Here is a 25,783-nt window from a genome sequence, read left to right as displayed (position 1 = left end):
TTAGTAGAATTTTTTTTTTTTTTACTGAGTTGTGTTTATCCTTGTTGGTAGCAGGTCTAACTAGCATTGTTGTTCCTCGATGGCTTCTCCAGCAATAAGCCGTACTTTCTGGGTGGCTCTCCTGCTCAGAGCAGCCAACAAAGCCTTCTCGACTCTGGCATGTGTTTCTACTTTAGAAGCCGAAAACTTAACTGATGGGTCTCCTTCACTCTGTCCAGGACCGAACAACAGTGCGGCTTAGATACAGAGGCCAGCAGGGTTGACCTTTGGAGTACTCCAAACTTGGCTAAAACTAGGAGCATGCCCTAAGCTCAGTTTTAGTGAGGCATGGAGAGCTGTTTGTAGCAGCTTTCTTGTAAGTTTTTGTGAGCAAGCTTACTAAAGGTTAGAGTACTGTCCTTTATGGTGAGCTAGTTTGTATTTACATCCTCTCCAAACTATATAGATGCTGCTAGTGTGTTCCAGGAAGGACCGAATCCAAAATGTTATCTTACAATACTTGTGTTAAATCAGCTTTTGTTCCTAGCCTACTAGTAGCTGCCACATTTGGTTTACTCAGGGGCCAAATCCTGCTCCTGTGTGCAGGGCTTCCTATTTATAATGTCCCTCAACAGCCTCATCATCCTGCTAAGATTGTTGTGGTGGGTGGAAATGGCTCTGAGTGCCAGCCACTGTCTTCACTGCTTCAACTGGTCTTAATCCCTTTATGTGACTCCCAGGTAATCAGAGGAAGAGATTATTAACCAGAGAAGCCAGGAGAGGGTTTTTACCAGGAAAACCACGTGTTCATTACAAAGATACATAGGTAAACATAGATACCTCCTTCACTTGAACGTACCCCTTGTTCAAGCTCGCTTAATTGGCAGTAAATCAAGGCTTAGGCCTGCCTGCATAAGCACCTCTTCTCTGCTTAAGCTAGTTATCGCTAGACTGTGCTGATACTGAATGCAAACACACTGGAACCAATTTCAGCTTCTGGGGTAGCTTTGGATGCCTATTTTAAACTAAGGCTACTTTAAACTGTCTAATATATATTTCTGTTAGTAGCTGGCACCAGTCTAACTACATGGATTTTGCAAGAGGAGAGCAACTCTTTGTAGCTGAGCCCTTTCCTCTTAGCTCCCTCAGATATTTACTAATCTGTCTGTAACTTGCATGCCTGAGCACCTTGCACCGTGCCTAAGTGCCTGCCCATCCTGAAAGGGAACAAATTTTGGTACGTGACTTCAGTGGTTTATCTTGGAAGAAAGCAATCCTTTTACTTGCAGCAAAAACCTTCTTAGTGATAAGGTTTCTGTAGTGCTAGAGGCTGTTGCTATGAAAAATTGCTACTTAAATAGACAAGTTTTGTGGCAATTCCTTCCCCAATCCCATTAACCTTTTTCATTAGACAAGTGACAGTACCTGCTCCGGAGTTTTTTCAGAAAGAATAGCCATTGAACCTCCTGCTGCTTCAGTAGGGTAGTCAGGAAACTTGCCTATGATATGCCTGTGTGAGAAACAACAGCGGAAAAGAAATGAAAATCCATAAGTCTTTATCTGGTTGACAAAGATGTTAGATGGTGGGGATGCATCCTCTCCTTCACCTCCTATTAAAAAACAGAGAGCTGGACCGCTTCCTGTGACAGTGGCTTTTCGTCCAGGAAATTCATTAAAACCACTTATGTCTTTTGTCCCGTGGCCCATCAAACATTGAAAGATCTTAAGGAATTTCTCAAGACTGTAAATCACTTCCCAACCGAGAGACTTAGCTTAAAGCGTTTGCATTTATAGCTCTGCTCTCTGCTTTCAACATCCAGGTTTTTTTTTAAAAAATATTTCAATCAGGTTTTGATCTACAAATTCCAGATTGTATTTCTGTTTGAGGATCTCCACCCTCAGAAGTTTCCAAGGTTCTTGTGCAATTGGGTGGCGATAGAAGCTGGAGAGGGGGAATGAAGGGCTTTGTGGTAAGGCATCATGGATGGCCTGGATAACACAGGGTGCATTCAGAAAGAGATTGAAAGACATAAATAATAACTACAGTCCAAAGGCCATTTCTATATTGATAGGACACTCTAACTTCTTTTGTTTTTGTTGCATTTTGGGTTATAGCAGTAAGATTTTCTGTTTAGTAATATCAGGAAGATTTTCTGTTCCAAAGAAAATTCTGACACTTCAGAAAAATACTTGTGCTACTCTCAAATAGACTGGTAATGTTTCCTCTAAATGAAATTAAATTTCCCTTGAGAAGAAAATAGCTCAGAAAGGTCAATGTGATTCATAAAAATTGCTTTCATTTTTTTAAAACAACTGGTACCTTAAGGGATTTTCCTCATCTACTGTTAAGCAGTGGACTCAGTTTTAAGCTGAGATCCTTGGAACAGAGCATCAGTTACATTTCTATAGTACCATGTGTACGGTTTGGATCCCTAGCTGGTATTAATGTAATACCAATTACGAAAGAATAAACAAACATTCATCTGTGATTGTAAGCTCTGACTTGCGTGTGCAACAATTACTAGTTCTGTATGCAAACAGATGCAAAACTCTGGTCGCTGCATTCCCAGAAACCAGTTTGCATGAACAAAGGGCTGTCATGGTTAGGGCATTTTTTTTTTTTTTTTATAAAATCTAGTAAGAATGGGATTTGGGCCTCAAAAACCCGCATCATCTAGTTTATTTAATGTTAGATCATGTTTCATTTTTTACAAACAGCCAGAAAATAGCTCAATTTTCTGTTAAATGCAATCTTGTTTTAAATGCTGCTACAAGTCTGGCTTATGGCAACAAATTTCTCAAAATCCGATATTAAGGCTGTTGCTACTTTACTAATGCCAGCTGGGAGGAAGGAAAGGCAATATGCACTGCGGGTGAAGAATCAGTTTGGAGTCCACCGCCCACTGAATCAGTGGTATCAGTGCCAGCTTTCAATATTTATTAGTGTTAGGCTTGGTATTTGTATTAGCTTTTCACTTTTAAATCATTCACAGCTTTCAGAGACAGAAATATTTACCCTTTGGATGTGTATGACGAGTGTATATCTGAGTGTTGTAGAAATCCTATCAAATTCTCAAATTTGGAAGCGGGTTCCAGTTTGTTTATAATCTGCGTTATCTGAGTGATTTTTCTGCTCACAGCTGGTGCAGCTGTTCGGGATGATGTGGCTCATCTCATCTCTTTGCAGCAGCTACGGCAAGCGCTTACGTTGAAAAATAACTCAAGGGGAAGAGACGGTAATGCCGATCTTTTCACGCAAGCGCGTCAGCCGTCGACTAACCAGCCAGCTCTGTGGGCGCTGGGTCTTTGGTTGGGGGCAACGCAGGACGTGAGTTCCCATGGCTGTCGGTGACCCTGAGAGCAGACAGCTACCGCACGTTTCAGTCATGCTAATTCTTCAGCAGCATCTGGTTTTTTTTTCTTTTTCTTTCTTTCTGGATTTCATCCTTTCCTGTGTACTGTTGTTTAGCATATCAATCGTTGTCCGATGATCAGGGAGCAGTATTCTTAACTCTCATTCCCTATCTGAACTATTGTGGGTTTTCCTTTTTCTCTTCTAGGCTTAAATGATTACAACTTCAATCCTGTAATGCCTGGAAAGCATGCACATGCATGACCCCTATAGACAAATTCCTCTCTTTAGGAAACCCTCTGAGTTCAGAGGTTAAACCAGGGATTCATCTGGCCTGTAAATCTGCACAGAAAAATGCAGTGATTGATCTTCCTGGTCAAAAGTCCAATTTAAATGTAATAAATCTCAATTTTTATTCCCCGTTCGCTTCTTGGCAGTGTCCTACTCGGAACCATTGCAATGGGTCATCTTGTGCATTTATTGTAAGATGCTAATTTGGATTCAAGTGGACCTAAACTATTTTGTATAAGCTTGTTTTACCATTGTGGATAACGGCAAAACATGAGGATAAAATGAGCAGCCAGCGTGCCCTCCATGAACAGCCAAGGGTATTCCTATATCTCTGCTCCAGCAGATATGCTACACATCACCTATAGATCAAGAGGCTTTCACCAGGCATGTCCCATGTTGAACAGGTAACAGCTTGTGAATTAGGAGGATCTTCCAAACGTGTAGAATGATTCTGAGCTTGCTTTATGATAAGAACGGTTCAAATAATTTTAAACTGCCCTCCCCTTTTGCAACTTCCTAGAAACAATGAAGTATTCAAGATTAGAGCCAGTTCTAAGGCAGTAATACCAAAAGAAAATTAATCCAGATGATGTAAGAATTTGCTCCAAACTCGAGCCTGGAATGCTATTTTGTTTTGCTGGAGCCAGGAGTAGAGGGCGGCCTTACTGTGGGGCTCCTTGGTTCCACCTCTGGAACCAAGGGCACAGCCATGCTGTAAATCAAGACTTACAGAAGGTGGAGCTGCAGAGGTTCCCATCATCAGCAACTCGCCCGAAATGGCACTGGGGACTAGAGGAGCATTGTACCTGCACCTGCGTTGTTCATTGGCTCCAAAAGTTGAGCTGCAACTATAGTCACTGTAAGGTTTTAGCCCGTTAGAGATCACTGAGTGTGAATTTCAGACTGGTGTTGGTTGGATTGCTCTCTTGGTCAAGTGAAAAAAGAAAATTACTCGGTCTGCATTTCCTCTAATCTGCCCGGCGTTTATTTTCAATATTCGTAGTACTTTGACACTTCCTTTGCATGTCAGTCGCTACATCTAGCTGACAGCTCGCCCGCAAAGTTCACACACCCTGATGCTTTCTCTGCATCTCACTGAAAAGGGAGCGCTATGCAAAAACTAGACCGGTGGTCAGGCAAGTCTGAAAGTCTTGTTGCATGTTGATGGGGAGTGGAGAATGTAAAAAGCTTAAGCTCTTGGTACAAAGAGTACTGGAGCGTGTAATATATTTGAGAGACGTGGTACATGTCAGAAACACCTGGTTCCGAGGCAAGTCAAAGCTCAATGAATCTGTTACTTATTATTGTCTCAACATTTGCAGGGGGGAAAAAAAAATCCGATTGTGCTTTTCCAGCATCTCATAAAAACGTGCAAATGCCAGAACTGGAAGAAGCAACTCTTATTTTCAACGCGATTGCTTCATTGGTGAGTGCTGACAATGTGTAAAGGACTACAGGCAAAAGCAGAAACAAATTCTATTGGATTTCACACAGATGATGCGGTTCTGGTAAAACTTTGCCTGAATGAACAAATGGAACCTGTAAAAAGTACGGCTGCTCGGTAGGACTAGACTTGGCAGCTGCACAGAAGCAAACAAGGTGAGATGGAAGGGGCAGGGCTAGGAAGAAACCTTCACCTTGAGACAAACTTCAGCAGTAGCCTAGGGAAGTCCTTGTAAACTAAGGACCCCAAAGCCTGCCGCTTCCCAGTCTGCAGGCGAGGCTGAGGGTGGTTCTTGGGGGTGACCTGCTCCCCGTCGCGTATTCGCAGGCCACTGAACAGGAGCTTGTGTTTGGGAGCCTCGCTTGCGCTGCCGCAAAGCAAACCGATGAGCGCTGAAGAGTGCACAGTAGGCAAAATGTCTTTCTTTGGGTCCGAGCCACTGCTTTAACAGAACTACTAAATGGTTCCGTGCCACAGAGGATATTGCTGAAGAAGGGACCTTTAGAAGCTTGTGGTATGTGAGAAATCCATTATTTTTCTGCAAAGCAGTGAAATCCTGTCAACGGGAACCTAGCATGGGTTTGGTAAACAGCTTTACAGAAAAGCTATCTAACTGGAAGGAATGGGGGCCCTAAATCTGAATCAAACCAGCTCAACTGGAAGAGTAAGGGGATGAACAAAGATGGAGGGGTGAAGAGAGATGTTCTTCCACTCCCAGAGAAGAAAAGGATCTAATCAGATTCTTGTGCTGTTTCTTGAGTTACGTTATGTCCTCTGGTTCACTGTTACTGCTCTCCCCTTTTCCAAATTTATTCCTCTTATAGATCTGTCAAGTGTAATTGAAAAAGAATGATCTTTTATGGTCTGCAAAGCAAACCCTTTTGTCTCCGATTGCGTAGCACAGAGTTCTGGCTCTTCTGGGCTCAATTTTTGTTTTAGCGCACAACCCACGTAAGTGTCCGAGTTTTAACTAGGTTTGAATGGTTCTTTAACATCTCCAAATCACCACTAGACTCGGTGTGAGTTGGTACAGTCTCTGCTCAGCCCTGAAACCTGCAGCACCTCAATTCTGACCTATAAAATAAATTCTTTGCCTGGGAGATGACCCTATGCTGGGCTTGCTTCCTCCCCTCCTTATTTCAGGAGCATCACCATTTTTTCCCCCCAGTTTTTTCTCTCTATTCCATATTGCTCAGGGATGGTTATAGTTAAGGCTAAATATGGCTGTTGATTTATGAGAACACACCATTGATTTAAACGTTTTGTCTGGTAATAGACTCAACAAGTTACTACCTACTCTGTTCTCTGGCATGATTTTACATGTGGTGTTCTTTCTTTTTGGCCATGGCTTCTCTAGCTAATTGCATAAAAGGCCTTGTCAGGAAAAATAAAAAATTGTTCTTTGGAGGAAAAAGAGCGTTTAACTCTCAGGGTAAGAAAGGATGTGGGCTGTGTGCAGAAGAAAAGGCATGAATGATGGCTGTACGCTCTAGGCAGAGGGGCAGCAGAGTGTTCTGCACAGAAAAGGAACAAAACCGAAGGGTGTGGGGAACCCTTTAAAGAAATAAACCCCTTGTTGTTTTGTAGTTCTTGCCTGTTGCTGTAATCTCACCTGATATGAGTTCTCTCAAGCTACTTAAATAGCAGCAGCGGTTTATTTTAGGTGTCTTTGCTTGCGGCATTTTCTCTCCTTTTGTGTGTGCTTTCTTTAGCTCTTTGAAAATCACTTCCAGAAAAAAACAACCCATACAAATATAGAATTACTTATAAAGCAAGATTAATTTCCATAGGCTTCTTGTCATCTTTAATGGGTTTGGACACAGGCATATTACAACTTAGGTTTTATCTAAGGTCCTGATCCTCCAAACGTTCGCTCGTATGTCTGATCGTTATGCATGGAAGTAATTCAGTGGAGTGACTTGCAGGGAGATGTTTTTGGAGGATTGGAAACTTTATTGTTCTGGATAAATATTCGGCTTTAAAAGTTTTAAGATCAAGTGTTGTGAGACCAGCAATGTGCAAGACGAAACATTCCCATGGAGGAATGAGTGTGAAAGGTTTGTGGGGAAAGGTGATATCCTTCATTACGGTAACTACCATAATTAGAAACAATAGATGGTCTTTTGGGTACCTAGTGCCTGCCTTAGATCTGAAATGGTAGAAGTGAGCTTCAAAGCCAAGTAATAGTTGGGAACAGTTGTTGGGGGGGACAGACCTAAATGTGGAATGTGGTAATTCTCTCTGATAGTTTTATTGCATGGAGTATTATTGGCCAGGAAAGGTAGACCTTTGGCTGACCCAGTACAGTTGTTTTTAAGCTTCTTGTGTTCTTACAGTGAAATAGTCTGGTCTGCTTTGTCATAAAGTTATTTTACCTTTTCGGGGATCCTTCTGGTCTTTTAAGGATAGCATTAGGCAATTAGTGTATGGGAAAAAGGGAATCTCTGTTCCCCTTCAGACAGACTTGGGCATGAGTTTTCTCTGCCAGGACTCCTGGTTATCCTGCCTCCTGCTGTAAACTACAGGGGAAAAGGAATTTTTTTTTTAACTAATGTTTACTTCAAAGTTCTGACAAAAAAAAATATTCCTGGCTTAAAATGGCAATAGTTTTTCTTCCTGAAATGAATTAGAGATGTAGGAAGGCAGCACTGCAAATTACTGCTAAGTTTTTGAATAGAAATGAAAGGTAATATGGACATGAATAATGCCAAGGAGAAACAAATGGGTTTATCTTACAGTTCCAATATTAGCTTTAAAAAAAAAAATATTGGAAAAATCAGAACAAAAATTTGGCGACATCAGCACTGACAAAATGTTCTAGTACTGCTGAGTTTGCATGTCCCTCCCTACCCCTAAGAAAAGATTGCAAAAAGTTTTCTCAGGGCTCAAATCTGAATTAACTCCAGACTGGGAGAGGTGACGTGCTAACCTGAGTACCTGAACAACTTTGCAAGAGTTAATTACACCCAGCCCATACCGACAGCTTAGACAAACCTAGAGAGGATGAGTATTAAACTGACCCACCATGGTTGGAAATGGAAATAAGATTAAAGGGGCTGGAAAGCAGATTCCTGTAAGGTAGTTTGGTTTTTTTTGCTTGACTTCTGCCATGCAGAACAGTCTTGGGCAGAGCTGCTGGTAAGGCCAGTGTGAAGCTCTCTGCAGTAACAGTGAAGGCACCTCCTGGTAGACCCAAGGACAGCTGGATGTCCTTGAAGGACTGCTCTCCCTTTTTCACAGTCAGACTGTCCCCAGGCTTATTTCCAAGCATCAGCTTCCTGATGACTGTCTACAGCCTCTCCAGGAATGCGATCCTGTCAACCCGGCTGGAAGGAGAGTGGGTTTGAGCAATCCTTCCTGCGGAGGAAGAACTCCCCTCAGGGCTCAGCACCATGTCTGGGGGACTTGGCTGATGGGTGTACTCTGGAGCGCACCAGTCTCATTAAACTCTCATCTGTTTTTATCTTCTTCTATCTTCCCGTTCTCTTTAGAGCGAGGTCAACAATACAGAAGCTGGCTCAAAGAAATGCCAGGTCAAATTCCCCTTGCATTTACTGAATTCCTTACCTTTGGTCAGCTTATCCTGCCTTCACAGAATGCTGAATCCTGGCTCAAATTGGCAATATTTCCTGTGCTTAGTATTAAACTTAAGAGACTGAAACAATTATGGCCAGTTTTAAGCAAGATTACTTTAACTCAGACTAGAAGCTTTGCGAGAATAGCTCTCCTGCAGAGTCAGCCAGAGGGAATCAACAGTACTTTATTAACACAATATGAATTCTGTAAGGAGGAAAATAAAGCATGTGACTCTTGTAGCAAGGCCAGCCAAAAGAAATAACTTGCCCTCCTACATGACTTGTTTCTTTGGGATTTGGAGTGAAATGGAGTATAGAGAGCATTTTGTCTTATTGGATTTGTTTATGAGAAATTCAAGCAATGACTTTTGCTTCTTAGAAGTCAAGGTGTTAGCAAAACAAAATGCATCTCTACGGAAGGGAAAGAAGGCTGTAAACTGGGCATGGCTGCTTTAAATTGTTTTTCCATGGCCCATCACTTTAACCTGAAGATAATGCTTTGGGGAGGGTTGAGAAATGGTGGCCTGGACAGGTTGCCCACCTGGAGAAGTGCCACTTGCACCCAAGCTCTGTGTCAGCTCTCTCGGGACTTTGCCGTCCTCCTTGTTCTGAAATCTTTTTGCGTAGGTTGTATTTCTTCTGCCACTGCCTGACGGTGAAAGGTACCTGAAGTATTTCAAAGGTATTAAAAGCTCTTCGAAATGACGGCGCTCTCCCTGAACCTATTGCTCATATGCTGGATGGACAGTTGCGTGCATGCATAATAAATTCGACGCACTTGGGGCACATCAAACTCCCTGCATGTGCTATGCAGCATATGCACCCTTTGTATCTGTCCAGAAAATTGGGGACTAAGACCCTGAAAATGAACAGAGAAGCTTTGTGCTTTGATGTACTCGTATTTAAATACTGGAGTAAATACGGCACGGCATGTTAAGAGTAACGCGTAGACTGTGTCAGTGGTTAAAACAACCTAGCCTACCTGATGTAAATGTGATTTTTTTTTTTTTTTTTTTAACCGGGTTTGTAACTGCTTGCACCACTTCACTGTGAAGAGGATGGGTAAATCTGAGGCGATGGTGAAGGTGGCATCAGGCACATTTCAGTAGCAACATCTCCAAGTCTGCCTATGGTATCAGTGCAGAAATACAGTCCAGCCTGGCTTAACCTAAACTCGCCTCGTTTTTCGCCTCCCCGCATTAACATGATCTGTATGTGCATACTGTCCTCTTCGACCACTATATCACGGCTGTCCCACTCAAGGATCGCTGTCCCTCTGACCTGCTGCCTGCCCGTGATTTGACTTTAAGCATTTGTAAAGAACAATGGGTAATCAGCATCTGTCCAGCATCACATTACTGCTTGGGAGAGTGGCTCGCTACTTCATTTGAGACCAATATTAAGTGCTATGACAGGACTTGTAGCTAAGACTGCACCTCCTTGAAAAGCGCTTGTGATGCAGAAGGAAAACTTCAGTGGGGGAGTGAGAAGCTGAAAATGGCAATAGTATGTTCCGAAGTCTTAAAGGCAGCAACCAAAAATGCTGCTCTCGTTTCGCTGCTGCTATTGTTCTTGTCCCCTTCAAGAGATCCAGTTCTCTGTGGTTTGTAGGAATGTTTAAATGAACTATTTAATGATAAATCCGAGGCAATTTCATGCACATGAAAGCAGTCACAGTGCTTGATTTTTCATTGTTCATCCCAATTGGCTTGTGCAGCCTTATTTGAATAAATTGCAATCAGGTGTACGTACACAGAGCGTAAAACCAGGAAAAAACTGAGATGGCTATTGAAGAATAGTGGGGAGAATCCATATATGAAGTCAGAGATATTTACAGACTCCTGGTCAATGCTAATAATCAAATAGCTCAGCAGCAAGAAAAATAATTCAGAATCTCTGCTTTGGCAACTTAAAAAAAAGTGAGGAAAGAGAAGGAGAAACACTCCAGATGAGCTCAATTAGAAGCCAGTCTCAGGCTGGTGTTAAGAGCATCCATTTATCAACAGTGTTAATTGAAAAACCCAGTCATCTCTGCAGTCCAAGAAACACATTGTAATGCCTTGAGATGCCAAGTTCATTAACCCTCACCTTTTAGTTTTGTGAAAGAAAAACTGCAGCGCTGTAATTTTGTACCTGTTTGGTGCATCTCTCTTGTGTATATTCTGTAGTTTCATTAAATTGGCTGAAAACGTGGACAATCCTGGAGACTGATAAATAATTGAACGTGTTTGTAGAACTTTGGTATTGCCTCTCTAAATGACTGAGTTCTTCCCTGGAATGCACTTGAATCAATTAAAAGCACAAAATGGAGGGGTTTTTTGTTATTGTTTGTTTACATGATGGCTTAATAACGTGCTTTTTGAGCACCTCTTTGGTAGGTGAGGCCACTGCTGCAGAGTGTTGCTGTACATGTGGCAGAAGAGGCGGACACCTGGCTGGAGACCCAAGGACGGGCATGGAGATGTCCTCTGGGAATTTGGAACTGGACCTGCAGCCCACTCGTGGTAGAAGCGAAGTGCCCAGATGTTGGTAATTTCCTTCTACCAAAGCAGCGTAACAGGTAAATTGGTGTGGGAAGGTTCAGACTTGAAGGACAAGTTTACTCACTTACTAAATCTTAGGGCTCTTCTGCATATTTTTTTTTTTGTTTTCAGTAGTGGAGACCTAATGTATTGCTTCGTGGGCCCATATAGAGGATCAGTTGTCTGGAATGGCCTTATTATAGGATAGCGGAGCTCCCCGGGGCAAAGAATGTAAAGATTAGGTTTGGACAGGAATGAAATACAGGCACGTATGTGGGAGAGACTATGATCAGCTGCTCCCACTAGTTCCCAGGCCTCCCACAACTGCAAACCTTGCAATACATAAAGAATAAACCCATGCATTATACATGATTTCCCAGAAGAGAATGAAGGTGAAATGATATTTTGGGCATAGTGTTACCCCCTCTGCAGCAGGTCTCAGAGCTGAGCCAGTGATGGGAAGCACGTCTATGCAATACGAAAGATGGCAGAGCTCCGGCTCTGGAATTTGTTCCCTCGGAGCAATTGTATTTTGACTTGGAATACTTTGAGGACTCCTGCAGCTACACAGACTGTAGCCTTTAACTTATAGCCACGCTATAAACTGGTATCTTCAAAATTGGTTGCTGGATTAGATGCTTTCCAGAAAAATCTGCAGGAAAGAGCCAGCCTCCCTGTGTGATGGGGAATATAAAAGGAGAGAGTCAACTTCCTTTCCAAGCCACCGAAGGATTACTGCGTCAGTGAGATGCTCTAAGAAGAGAGAGGGGAGTATTTGAACAGGCTTTTAGTTAAGGGTAATGCAGTTTCCTGATATTACATAAATATCTCAGTAAATACTGAACCAGCTCTTTTATGGTTCTACGTTCTTTGCCCATGTCGAAAAATATTGTATTTGGTAGGGTACCTTACTGGATGGTACTATGTTGATATAGTTATTTTGTACAAGTAGAGTCTAATGAGAACTAGCAAGCTCCCTTATATGCGCTGTTAAATGTCTCTTATTCAGCCTAGGATGGCAACTCTTAATACTGCTCTTGCCTAAGTCCTAAAGATGCCTGATAGGGCAGACAAAATACATATAGCTAGTTTGTGATGCTAATAGCTGGGTGTGTTTAAAGTAAATTACTATAAATAATTAGATTTTCTGTTGTATCTGCACAGGATTGAAATGCAGCATGACTTAAAAGCCCTGGACTCTGACCTGGATAATAAAAACAACCTGTTTGATGGAATCTGACTAATCTCCCCTGTGCTGAAATTCTCAGTAAAACTGAAACATATTGACTCTGGAAGGAGCGGATGAGACTCAGGTTTCAGGCAAGTTCTTGTTCTGCCCACAGAAGTACTGTCTTCAGACCTTTTCAGTGTCAAATCAAGATTCAAGCCAAGTATAGGATTTGGATGGAGCAACTTTAACTCTAACTTTGCATTGGGAAGAGTTTACCTAGATGCTTGCCAAACCACGCAGCACGCTGCCCACCTAGCAAAGGGTTAGTTTGGGGCTCTCAAGGGAAATAATCAGCTCGGTGGAAAAAAGATGCCTTGCCTCACGTGCCCTTGAGATGCTTGCCAACACTGGGATTTGTAGTTAGTGTGCTGCTGTCTCCTGGAGCTGGACCAGCTAGTCCACTACGGAAATCTAGAGGCTGATGGGATAACCTGCTTCTGCCTGTGTCCTCCTCCCCCAACTCCCCATCATTTCTGCTTACCCCAAATTGAAGGGCATAAACTCATTCTATTTAAATGCCTCTGGGTGTTTTATTAACCACCGAAGAACCTACTTGGAAGCTGTGCTCTCAACCTTAGTGATACCTTATGGCAGCTGAGTCTAATTGTGTATTTGCTATTTGACTCCAGAAGAGATGAGCTGTTTTGTCCAAGGTACAGGCGAGGGATGGCAAGGAGAAACAAGACTGGAGGGGGAAGCGCTCTCAGCGGTGCGTAGATGTCACGCCGATTTCCAATATAAGCCTGGATTTTCTATGTGAGATGATACAAGTCTCCCGGGTGCGGACTTCACTTGAAATTCAGCACTTGAGTAACTTGTCAACAGTTAAATAAACATGCTGGCATACTGAAGCCGCAACGTCCTGAATCAGCCTCACATTACGTCAGGCACTCTGCTGCTAGTCCCCAGTATGTAAACTCCAAAAAAACCCCACTGCCAGTGAAAACAGTGAAACAACTGTATTTCAGAATTAAATATATTTCTCTTGTGAGAAAGAATAACAGGCTGTCGTTCCCAGCCATAACCTGCATGCCTTCATTGTCTCCATAGTCAAATCTGACTTTCTTTTTTTATACATCCACCTGAGCCTGCTTGCTGGCATACGTGTTTGAGGACTGCTCTTCTGTCTTTGCATTGGACACATTTAATATTTTGCTATCAGTTTTTGGTTCTAAGTGTCCCTATTTTTCAGATTGGTAACTTAGAGGGTTTTTTTTTTCCTTCCGGTTATACGCCTCTTTCATCCCTCTTCTGATTCTGCCTCTCCAGCTCCTCATGACTGCTTCTGCTACCCCTTTGCTCTGCTTGTGTCGGTCCATGCCATGTTTCCTTTTTTTTCCCCCCACCTGTCTCCTTTCTTCTTTGGATTCTACAGAGCCAAGGCTGAAAATGTCTTTTCTACCTCCTCTGCTTGCTTCTCCAAAGAGATCGTTCTGTGGAGCAAGGGCTGTAGCTTGGGAGCCACTGCTCTGTCCTTCATGTTCCTTTTTATTCTTCTTACTTCTAAGCTTTTCCTTGGTCTTTCTCTTCCCAGAATATCCCTCAAACACCTCTCCTTTACCAGCCACTGGCTCTTCAGTGCCTCTCTGTCCTTCCACCAGGCACCAGTGGGACTCCTGATTCTTTTTTCTCTGCCTGTTTCTTGTTCCTGTATCCCAATGTATCTTCATTCACTTTGCTGTTGGAAATGGGGAAGTGGGAAAATTGGTTCTTCCACCTGCTCTGTATTAACTTGCTGGAGAAGGTACCTCTCCCTGTCACAGTAGAGTGAGAAAATAGCTGGGCTGGGTCTCTTCCTCTTCCCCTTGGGATTCATTCCCTTCTTCCTTTCTCATTGATTAGGACTATGCTAAGGCGGTCAAACCAAGAATAGATCAGATGGTAGAGCCTTTGGGCCAAGCACAGCAGGTACCGAGCTGGGTTACTGGAACAGAAACCAGCTCCGAGGTAAAAATCATCCCCCAGCTATCAGTGTTAAAACACCCCATTTGTCTGTTCCTGCCTTCAGAAATCCCATCTGCTGCTTTAGGACTCTGCTTGAGAAAGGAATAAAGAAAACGCAGTGTGGGAGAACTGCAACCTACCATAGCCATTGAACGGGGCACACTACTGCAGCGTTTTCCAGAAAAAGCCCGATCCAGTGTTTAAAATGTGTAGAGCTGTATTGTAATAAGCTGCTGGCAAGTGTGAGTCCCTGAATGTAACTGATGTTTGTGTCTGTGTGAGTATCTATGACAACAAATAAATCTAATGTTTGGGAAGTGTCCTTGAGAATACCAGTGGGGGGTTTGTTGCATTCTGTTGGTAACACTTAACATTCTCAGACTTTTAATTCCTAAGTATTGCTATAGATGGGAATGAGTGCTTTAGGAAAATGAACTAATTAGTTACAAGATTTTTTTTCTTGTTTGCAAATGGGACCAACTCAGAGTAATGCTATTTATTTTAGCTGATTCCAGACTTTTTAGACATATAAAGGAGTGAATATTTTTAGGAGCTTTAATGCTAGGCAGGAGGCTTAGACTCAAGGTCAATGGACTGTGGGTATCTGTGGGTCACTTTCAGCCCTTTGAAGAAGGTAGAAAAGGGAATCTAACCTAAATTTGTTGTAACGGTCGGTGTTGCTTCTGTAGTGCTACAAATCAAAGAGTAGGAAGCAAATGAAGCTGGGAATTCATCCTACAGAACAGTTCTCAGGATGGGCATGCCTATAAGAACAGGGCTAGAAGTGGCGAGCAGGATAGGACAGAGCAACTTGCCCTTGTATTAAAAGATTGTGGTTTTGGTTCTCTAATTTTTTTTTCTTGCTGAATAGCAGCTGTATCGCCAAATAGACTGAGGTTTATTGCTTTGGCTTTACTTGTTGCATCTATTTTACACCCACGTCTCATCCTGTGCTCTTAGGAATGAGAGAGAGAGAGAGTAAAGAGCCGTCCTGTGTGTACGTGCAGAACGACACCTATGGCTAACACACCGTGCTAACTGGCTGGAACTGAGCCTGTCATGGGGACACTATGGATCCCTGTAACACCTCTGGAAAAGTTATGCACCAAAAATGGGACTCGGAAAGCCCGGTCATTGGCAGCGCTGTAGGGGAAGGTGGTGCAAGACCTGCTTCCTGTCATCGATCGGTGCCTTATCTGGGGCTTTGTGGGGGACGTCTGTCGTGTGCTCAAGAATCTGCCTGCTCTTGTTCCTCTTGCGTTCTAACCTGTGATGATTAACCTTATCCCGGCTCTTGTCTTGTGTGAACAGCTGTGCACTCTGCACTGGGCAGGGACTGACAGCACCAAAACAGCTGTACTAATTTTCCACTTCTGGTTTTAGCACTTTCTCAGTGTCACTGCCTGATGCTATCCGTTATAAAGCTCGGTTTCTCAGCTGATTGCAGATTTGTCAAGCTATTAACCATTTGGACTGAAAGTTTAGATGTTGAGCATTCAACTTACAATATACAGATCTGAAAATACTGGCTCAAATGATTCAGGTCTTTCCAAGATGGAGACTAAAGACGTCATTTTGCTTATGTTAAGTAAAGGAAAATGTTTAATTGGACCCATCCTCGTGCTCCCAAGATTTAGAACCAGGAGTTTCATCTTGCCCTTTGGAATAGAAATGTTTTTGCTGTCCCTGTAAAAATCCTCCCTCCATGGGCTGAGCTAGTAGGCTCTGGACAATTTTGCCTTTGGTCTACAGTCACCAGAGTGTTTAGAGCTTTACAGTTGAAAACTGCAGAGACAGAAACTGGGACTGTGAAATTGGGCAGTGAGAAGGTTAAGTCTTTCTGGGCAAAGTGATTTAGAAGCAAGCAGGTTGAGGAGAAAAGTGGAGGAGGAGAGACTGATCTGAAGAAGAACCATGCTCGTTATGGCTTTGCTAATGCATGACTGAATGAGCTTTTAATGTCGCTAATGCATAATTTATATGCAAGCACGGCAAGAGGTGTGCAATGCAAATCACGCCTGATGAAGAGACGAATATGTGCTTGCAGATACTTGAAGTTCTGAGCATTCCTGCAAGATACGGAGGAAAAGCTCCATCGCAGGCAGAAAGCTTATGATTGAGCTTTCCACCAGAAAAGCCCAAAGTGCACTGAAATAGTTTTCCCTGATCTTACGCTGGTGGGGAACTGCCTGGGGAGCATGAGTATGTGCTTCTACCTGTCTGTAACAGATGGAAAAAATCATGATTTTGATAAACTTGCTCAGAAACAAGTGTCCTATTCCATGAACCCCTCTGGAAGTTGATGGGAGTCTGCTTAGACTAAGGACTTAGCTGTGTTAAGTAGTATCAGGACCTGACCCTATTTCAGTAGCAGAAAGTCAGTAAGCAAACTGTCAGGGAAAAGGGAGATCATCCAGCTAACAGCTTTGTGATTTAAGATATCTGAATGTCTATCTGGAAGGGAATAGTAGCGTTTGGAAAGCTGGTGAAGATGTGCTTCTGTGTAGCGTTGGTGCACTTGGTGATGGAACCGTAGCTCGTGAGGATGTCTGTTGTTGAAAACCCCTTGGGAATCTTGATTTGCACCTGAGATTTTAAGAATGTTCTTTTTGTTCCTTACTTATTTCAAACTTTGGAGAGTTCAGGGAGCAAAATTAAGGATCAGCAGCAGTGTCCTTTGCATATGTTTTTAATCACCGCATAGGAGGCGGCAATCATAAATTGAAGTGTGAATTCAAGGAGCCTTACAAAACTGGAAAGGCAACATATTTCAGAGTTTGTGGTGATTTAGAAAGCAGAACTAGCGATGTTATCAATGCTTCTCTGGAGGCCTGACACCAAGGTTCAACTGGTCTTACTGTTTCAGATACCCGCCACCAAGATTTATTGGTGTTTCACCAAGTATGAGAAATATATGAATCCAGGGGCTTCTGGCTGATCCCCCCAAAAGCCATCAAGCCGCCTCCATTAATGTCAGCACACTCATAAATTGTTTAGCATGCACTGAAGTAGGCAACTTCTGCCACTGCACAGAAGCTTCCAGAGGTGTCCCCTGCCTCCTGTAAATCCATGGACACCCAATAAAGTAGATTAACTGCAGATGGACTTAATAACAGTTGTCCCTCCTTTGGAATTAGAGGGGTTCACACTTTTTAAAAGGACATTGTGGTGTTCCCATAAGCAAGAAAGGAGGACTGAAGGTTTATTCTTTTTTTTTTTTTTTTTTTTAGATGACTGTCAAAGCTAGATGGTTGATTCCAATCAACAGGAAAACAGTTTGCAGAACTGTGGGCGCTGCTCTCCCCCCGCCATACGCAAATAATCCTCTTGTTTAAGATAACTTATTTTTCCCTCTGTTCAAAGAAACCCGGTGGGCTGTTTGCTCTGGTACTCCTCCGGTAAGTCAGCGATGCATTTGCATTCCATTCCCTTGCTCCCTCCAGCCCTAAAGATGTCTGCCAAAATTAGTCAATAGATAACTACTCAGTGGAAGCTTTAAGAATGTGTTAGGAAAGGCTCGAACATTACCCATGAATGTTTACAGCTCCTAATTATGTTAATTAATCAGTCTTAGAGGTTGTCTCACTCGGGAGCCCAAAGGCAGGATTTTAGTTCCCACAGATGTACTTTAAACTCAGTGGCACGGCTGCTTGCAGCGAGGAGCTCAGCATGGTCTAGCTGCCAGAATATTTATGCGGGGCCCCGGACAGGTAGTGCTGTCAGATTCACGGCCGGGTTTGTTCCTGTCGGATTTTGAAGCTAGCTTTGACTGTCTACGCCACGTACAGGCAAACATCTGGGAGCAGGCTGAGCCGCGGTCGGGAAGACTGACGTGAAATGTAAGCTGTTCCTGCAGAACGGCCTTTCGGCTGGGGAGAAAGGCATTTGGAGAGCACTTTGTACCAGCACTAATTGTTGTTACGATACAGAGATGACCGCCTCTGCAAAATCTGAAGTTGTTAGCTCTGTCAAAAAAAGAGGTGAAACCATTGATAGAGAAAATGGACGTTGTCTCTTCTATCCCTTTCTTGGAGGCTTTGTAAAAGACAGGTTTTGTCCCAATGTGAAATATGCCAGCTATTCTGGGTCGGTTGATTTAGAGACCAACAGGAAAATCTCCTTTGTGGGAGAGAGATTTTGGCTCTTAACCCCCCCAAAAAAACCCAAACCAAAAAAACAACCCCCAAAACAAAAACCACACACCCCACCAAAACAAAACCAAAAAACCTCAAACAAATCTGCCAAAACTACTTTTTGTCTTTTCCTGAGCTTGCTTTCTTGTCTGCAGCAGGCCTGATGAAAGAACAACATAGAAGTTTTACTAATTAGCCAACATCTAGCAAGGTGCCCCCTTACTCTAGTAATGTTTCTGTAGTTTTGCAGGAAAACGAAATATCCGGGCAGAGGAGGACACCCAAGCCTGTGCCATCCTCTTTCAGAGCTTCATCTCCACAAATCACACTTTTCTTCATTTTTCCGAGAAAAACGACAAGATTGAGAAGATACCCAACCCAGACTGGTTGCAGAGGGATTCAGAAGAAGCTTCTACTGGTTTTGTGCTACTTCCTAAAGAATTTGGTTTGTGTAGGCTCTCAGCGTACAAAATACAAGAGGGTAGAAGATACAGTCAACCCCAGTGAACGGGTAAGGACAGGAGAAAACTGTTGTGCAGAATACAGATCTCTTTCTAATTTAGTTCAGCTCCTCATCCGGTGGAGTTAGCAGCAAATCCCTTATTTATCCCCATTTGCAGAATATCTTGATTTTTACATTGAGCTCATAGGTGCTTCTGGCTGGTAATTATGGCTCCTGAGTGGAATGTCGCATACGAGTGGCTTGTGAGTGTGTGACAACCCTTTAATGATGACAAGGAAAACAAGTAATGACAATACAGACTAGGTGAAAGAGAGCTGCTCATCACCCATCTATAAATGGCTCCTGTGGGCAGTAACTCCTGTCTGTGTTGGATATAAAGTACCAGGTAGCAGAGAGGCATTTTTTGGTAGGCTCCTACAGGAGAAATGGCCTTACGGGGGTGGCAGGCAAGGAGGGAACGCATTTTCCGGACTAACGGGGCATAGTATGGAAAGAGGACTGTGATTTAAGGGGCTGGTGATATCTCCGGTTGGTTGTGTTCCAAGGATTTCCAGACTGGAGCTTGCTCTCTAAGAGAACTGTCTGCCGTGGAGGTTTGTTGCACTAAAACTGGTTATTAAGCAATTTTCCTATCAGCTGTTTTGTGAACTGTTGCCATATTGCGTAGAGCCTGTGCTCCATACTCCTTGGTTACTTGGAAAGTGCTTCTGGCAGGCTGAGGGTACGGATGATGAGCCAGACAGGACTGAAAAACCACCGTGGGTCCAGATGGATTTAGAGCGCCGATCCCTTCGAACCAGAGGTTCGGTGGTACGGGGAGGGGATGTCACCGCTTGGCACTGCCGAGGTGTCATCTGTCTCTGTCCCGTTGGCGAGACTTCAGCTGCTGATGGATTGCCTGGCAGCTTTCACGCACGTTAACATGAACTTCATAAAAAGCAGTGTGTACAGAGTGTGAAATGCGATACGGGCAGTGCCTGACACAAATGAATACTTTCCCTATTCTGTGGAATTTCACTCCAAAACCTCTCTCTCCATTCATCTTCCTCCTGCCGCCTCCTTCCCCACCCCCTGCTACCTAGGGAGCCCCGCGAACAGGCGTATTGGCAGTAAACTCAGCTCAACAAAACGGCCTTGTGAAAAAGGGAAATATAACATGATCGCTTCCTATTTCTTTCTCCTTTCCTCTGTATCAAAGCCTGGGCTGGCTGTCAGGAATGTTCAAAATGAATAAATAAAGCGCAGGAACCCCCCGCTTCAGAAGAAGTCTCATTCACTCACCATGAAGCTCGGCCAATTCTTTTTCTGACAGTACTCAAGTCAGCAGGCAGAGCGAGAAGATCATTCAAAGCTAATCAGTAAAGTGTAAACCTATTATGAAAGCACATTTACCCCTCGCCGCCTCCTTCCTCCAGAAAACCAATCCCCAAATCTGTGGGAATAACGCATAGCGTAGATAAAAGTCGCTATTGCTTTAGATCCCCTGTTATTAGGTCAGCGATGCCACTGATGAAATGCTCCCCAGAGCGCTGAGCAGCGGCATATAAATCCTCCAAGAAATTCACAGCGTAATTTGTTACAGCTAGAGGGCATAAGACATGTTAGAGCAAAGCCCTGTGTGTTAGGCTCTCCCCTGTGATTCTTGAGGCTATCTGTGGTAATAAAAACCTCATCTTGATTTCTTATCCTTCGTATTGATTTCTGTCAGAGAAGACTTTTCTTAGACAAAGATACTACTGTATTTCTCTGTATAATATGGGGATGCTTTGCCCCTCTTCTCCCCACCCTTTTTTTTTTTTTTTTTTATTTTAAGGATGACTCCAAGGAAGATTGGTAATTTGGGAACTGTTGGTATGTACAGTGGGTAAAGAGCAGAGAAGACGATGATGACAGGTTTTGCATATGTAGTACAAAAACCTAAATGTGAAATTGGAGAAAAAAAATGTTTCTGGGCTGGAATAGTACAGGAAATTGAAAGTTAAATCCCCAGCTATGCAATTGTTATATTTTAATACAAAACTGTGTTATTAATGTAATGGCTGGAATCTGTGTGAGTCAAGCGATTAAAATCCAGACTCGGATGTATATAAGCATAGCAACTGTTAATTTTGGAACATTTGTACTCCTGTTCTATCAATCTTATAGCTATATTGAAAAAATGGAGGCCTGTAGGTATACTGCGTGATGCTTTTTAAAAAAGCTTTTTTTAAAAAAAAAAAAATCTATCTTTTTCTAGTATGGTGCACAAGGGCAAGGCCAAATAAAAATCTAGAAAGCTTTATGTGAATAATTGGCAAGCCGAAGAACAGCAGCTCCACTGAAGTCAATACAGCGAAGCAGAACGACGGATGGGTAAGGCTGCAAAATGGAGAATGTTAAATAAAAAATATTGTCTTCTCTGCAGTGGGATTGCTAGAATCAACTGCAACTTTTTCATTTAATCTGTTCCTTTGGGTTTTGCTTTATTTTGCCTTTTTTTTAGAACTTATCTTCGTAAGAAGCTGGTTTGGGTCTTGAAGTGACTGAAGCTATGCCTGTTCCCTTGTGCAAAGGAAGTGGTGAATATTTATAGCAGATCGTACGAGCGGAGAAATTTAATATGGGCTCATTGCTTTTGTAATCTAATAGCAGCTGTGCTGAAAGACAATACCTGCTAATTGTATCTCCTATCAGATCTTTTTCCAAGTGAAGGATAAAACGGGCCAGTTTGGGGTTTTTTAGTATGTTCAGCAAAAATTATTCAAAAGAATCTTTGTTCCCCTTTAGCTATCTGTTTATTTAATAGACTATGGAAAATTGTAAACTCTGTCAAAGAGTCTAGTTAAAGAATAATTTATAAGCTACATTTAGCTGTTGATTTTTGCAGCCTGGCTTAGTGGAGAGCCAAAATACATCCTGGCAGGTAATAATTAATGTAAACCTTGACGCTTCAGATCTGGCCACTGTTCAGCAGGCCAGGCAGAAGCAGGACACAACTCCTGCTAGTTCTGTGGTGTCTCTGGCACGCACCATGCGGAAAGCTTGGCTCTGCATGATGCACATGCTCCCCATGTGTAGAAATCTGCTGATTTTTTTTTTTTTTAACCTATTTTGGCTGCAAGCGAATATGTCTGTGGGGAAAATTATTTTGGTCACTTAAATAGAGGCCTCCTGTGAAGAGCAGGATGGCAGACAGCTCGCTCTGACCCCTCTCAGTCCCATAAATCACTGCATCACTCAGCCCAGATTGCAGTGGACTATAATATTGGGTGATGTCCAGCCTTTGCTGAAGGTGATGGCAGCTCTCCCGCTGGCTTCACTGGGGGCAGAATTTTATCTACTGCACTGCTAAATCACCAGAATATTTTTTTTTTTTATGAATGAGATTTGACTCTTCTTGGCTGAAACATGCCTTACTGATTTTTAGAGATGATGATGGATGGTTAATTTAAGAGAGTAAGGGGGAATATGAACAAACGCCCTGCTCTGCCTGCCCCAGGTCTGTCGCTACCCCTCTGCCATCAGAGGTGACCCCGCGCTCAAGCACACCACGTAACTGCACGTGCAGCGTCTCTTGAGTGCTCTATCAAAATGGTCTGATTTAGCTCAAAACCGCTTTTTGGTTAATTGTATTTAACACGGGACTGTTTCAGATGGGTGGGCAGAGAAGCAGCTCTGCCTGTGGATATTTTACAAGGTTGGAGGGGAGCTGTTTTCTCAGTCTCTCAGCTGCAGCAGAACAACACGTCTGACTAAAGGCTTATCTATAAGCAGTGGTGTCATTGATTAACTCTCTGGGGGGGTATATCTTAGTCCTGTTTGATATAATCACTTGCTCAGGAAAAGTATATCCATAAAGCTATCTAAGATCAGTTAATGTGGTGCTTATATTCAGACATCTGCTTTAATCTTTGTTCATTTTGAAGTCTAGATGGGATTCAAAGCTACTGAACCTGACTAGACCAGACCAGACACCTTAAAGGTTAGTTAAAGAACTCCTTAAACTTGTTTAATCACATATTTATATGCTGGGATACTGACTATGGCTGCCTACAGCCTTGAAGTCTCACCTAATGTTGGGCCCCCGGGCACGTCTGGGACATAAATGTAGCAATGAGGTCCCATTTCCCTTGTAAGGGCTACTGAATAAGAAAGCTCAGCATTTACATTCCACCTTACATCTTCAGAGTATTTCATGGATACACGAGACTGAGGTCGCTTATACATCAGGCAGCAAGGGTTTCGATGAACTCCTTGTTCAGCCATTCCTCTCCACCTCCCTTGATCGAACGATGGCTTTGGCTTCTTCCAAATGATCCCTTGGATTGGTTAAGTTCTTGGGTGGCTCTGCTGTTAAGTGTCTCCATGGAACCGATTTTACTTCTAATGATGTCTCGTAACTGTCTTTAAAGAGGTTTATGGCTCAGCCTTATTCTCTGGGAGATGGACTGTTCTCTGCTAATCTCCTACAGAAACACCGTTATTGGTTCACACAGTATTTCAGTTAGTTCTCCTCAAGCTCTAGAGTCAAGTTAATTGGACGTGACTGACCCGTGTTAGAGAATTACTAGTAGATGAGTAATATTAAGCAAAGGAAATAAGGAGTTTCTGTACTTCGGAAAGCGCTGGGAGTTGTGGGGAGCGGCAGGAAATGGCAGCTCAAGAAGTGTGCAGACCCGGGCCCTGGAACAGGGTTGATTTAGGGAGCGGGGAAGTGCTTTGTAATAACTGAGGTTTGTAAAGCCCGCAGTCCTTTCTAAAGGAGAGCTAGATGGGGTAAAAATATATTTGAGTCTGGAGTGGCCACAAGAGGCAGAAGTACAAGAAAGAAGAGAAACAGGTTGTGGCAGACCTGTGAGAATGCTATTTTTATAATTGCTTTTTTCTTTTAACGCTGTCATATAGCTAAGAAAACCTGATTAAAAGTAGTCAAGGAATAAATAGAGCAGGATTTCATCAGAACGCATTTGTGTTTCCAACTGGAAACTGCAGGTGGAAGGCAGGTCCAGGACACTGAAAAAACGCCGAGTGATTAATGGCCATGATACTAGTCCACAAGACAAATAGGAGTCCTGTAACATCCCCGAGCAGCTCAGGGCACAAAACCACTGGCAGTGTTTTTGCAGAGCAGCTGAAACCTCGCTGATAAATCTTGGAACTCTTGGGCACTGTTTCCCAATTTGCTTTTACACACGAACCTACTGGATGGGGGTAAACCCAGGAAAAACTTACCTGTATCATAAAACCAGCCTATATTCTGTAGTACAAGGCTTTACAGTATTGCCGTATTAAAATTGCCAGTCTCAAAACTTCTTCAGCTAAAGTAAACTTCCTGAGAGAACTATAGGTGTCAGCACTCAGTTTAAAAACGTGTAAGTACGTGCTTAACTCTACTGAGACGTGAAGTTTCACTGAGATCAGCAGCACTACTTCAGTCAAGTTACATCTGGGGGAGTGTCTTGAAGGTCAGGCCTCAAGTACGGCGGACGTACTTCAGATTCATGTCGGCTGCTGGATAATACCAGCAGCGGGCACCTGGGTTGCAGCACCGGTGACGTGATGTGATTTGCTATAGCAAATAATTATACTTCTGTCTCATGGAAGACTGCATTCTCTCTCTTAAACCTTATGTATTCGGGCAGGGGAAAAAAAAGTCAGCGTGCCTAAACTTTAAGCCTGCTTCTAATTAGAAAGCTGGAGCTCAAGCTAATATGCAATCTGAATGTGTCCTTGTTTTAATCTCTGTGGACCTGATTCTGCAGTCAGTCTTTCAAGGCGCACCCCTGATCCCTGCTGGACTGTGCAAGCAGCGATGCACTATTCCAGTTTCCCCAATTTGAAGCCCTGCTGTTCAGGAACTTAGTTCTGCAGCTGGGACCGGGATCCCTACTGTAAGATGGATTTTGCAATTTGTAAGAACTGCAAAATCTGGCTCCTTGGGGCAAACGGACTTTGTAAGGGGCAAGTGTTTATCCCCGCTCACCGGCACTCGATGAAACACTGGCCAATCTGATCCTGGAGAGTCTCCTTGATGTTGAGCCCTTCCATTTCTCTCAGCTTGTCCTTGATGTCCTCCTCGTGTCTCTCCTGGGCCTCACTTCGCAGGGCATTTACTTGCCCAGCATACATCTGCGAAACACTTGTTGCCTTTAAGTGAGGAGGCAGGCTCTGAAAATGACAAGAGGAGAAAACAAAAGGTATGAATGAAAAGAAGCTTAATATAAATTGGAATGCCAGGTTGACAGTGAATCTGAGCTTAAGCCTTAATTTATTTGCGGGAAGCCAGGAAAAAAACCCCCTGTGCTCATAAAAAGTGCCTGGATGCACACAATGGTCTATTGTTAGTGTTTCAGCATTAATTAACAACATTGCAATGTACAAAAACAACCCTTCCAGCGTGGGATCCTGGGATCTCAGTGAGACAGGTGAGAAAGCTGCTGTTCTGCAAATGCCAACTTTATCCATGTCAGAAGGGTGCCAGAGATTTTTTTAATTGAATTTTCAAATGTTTGGACTTCCCATTGGTACTTTTTAATTAGCCTGTATTGTTTTTAATTTGTTCGCTTGAATTTTTATATGCACTGCTTGGTCAGTGGTTTCCTGGTATTTTGTTGCAGCTGGTCATATTCCTTTAGGAAATCAACTTCCCTTGAGGAACAACAACAACAAAAGAATAAACAACCCTCCAAACGCTGTAATAAAAATTATAGCTCCCCAAGTTTCCCATAATTTGATAACCTTGGCAAGAAGGACTTCTAAGCCAGTTTAAAGTCTTACAATAACTTCTGCTTTGATTGATTTTACATGTGTACTTTGAGAGAGAAAAATGAAAGTCTTTCTGGTATGCAAATACAGAAGCATGAAAAATAC

General features: G+C 42.9%; 1 protein-coding gene across 2 annotated transcripts in view; it reads right to left on the bottom strand.

Annotated features, from left to right (window-relative positions):
• IQCA1 (IQ motif containing with AAA domain 1) overlaps positions 1 to 25,783 on the bottom strand; it is a 105,829-nt gene that overhangs the window by 52,801 nt on the left and 27,245 nt on the right. For both annotated transcript variants that reach the window (XM_054830759.1, XM_054830760.1), the window contains exons 6-7: positions 24,897 to 25,081; positions 1,405 to 1,489 (exon numbers count right to left, since the gene is read on the bottom strand). In XM_054830759.1, the coding sequence (XP_054686734.1) occupies positions 1,405 to 1,489; positions 24,897 to 25,081 (270 nt within the window). The remainder of the gene's footprint in view (positions 1 to 1,404; positions 1,490 to 24,896; positions 25,082 to 25,783) is intronic.

The sequence above is a fragment of the Grus americana genome, chromosome 6, assembly GCF_028858705.1.
Source record: "Grus americana isolate bGruAme1 chromosome 6, bGruAme1.mat, whole genome shotgun sequence".
NCBI classification, from domain to species: Eukaryota; Metazoa; Chordata; class Aves; order Gruiformes; family Gruidae; genus Grus; species Grus americana.
Note: the sequence above shows the minus strand (reverse complement) of the source record. Positions and strands in the feature narration are given on the sequence as shown.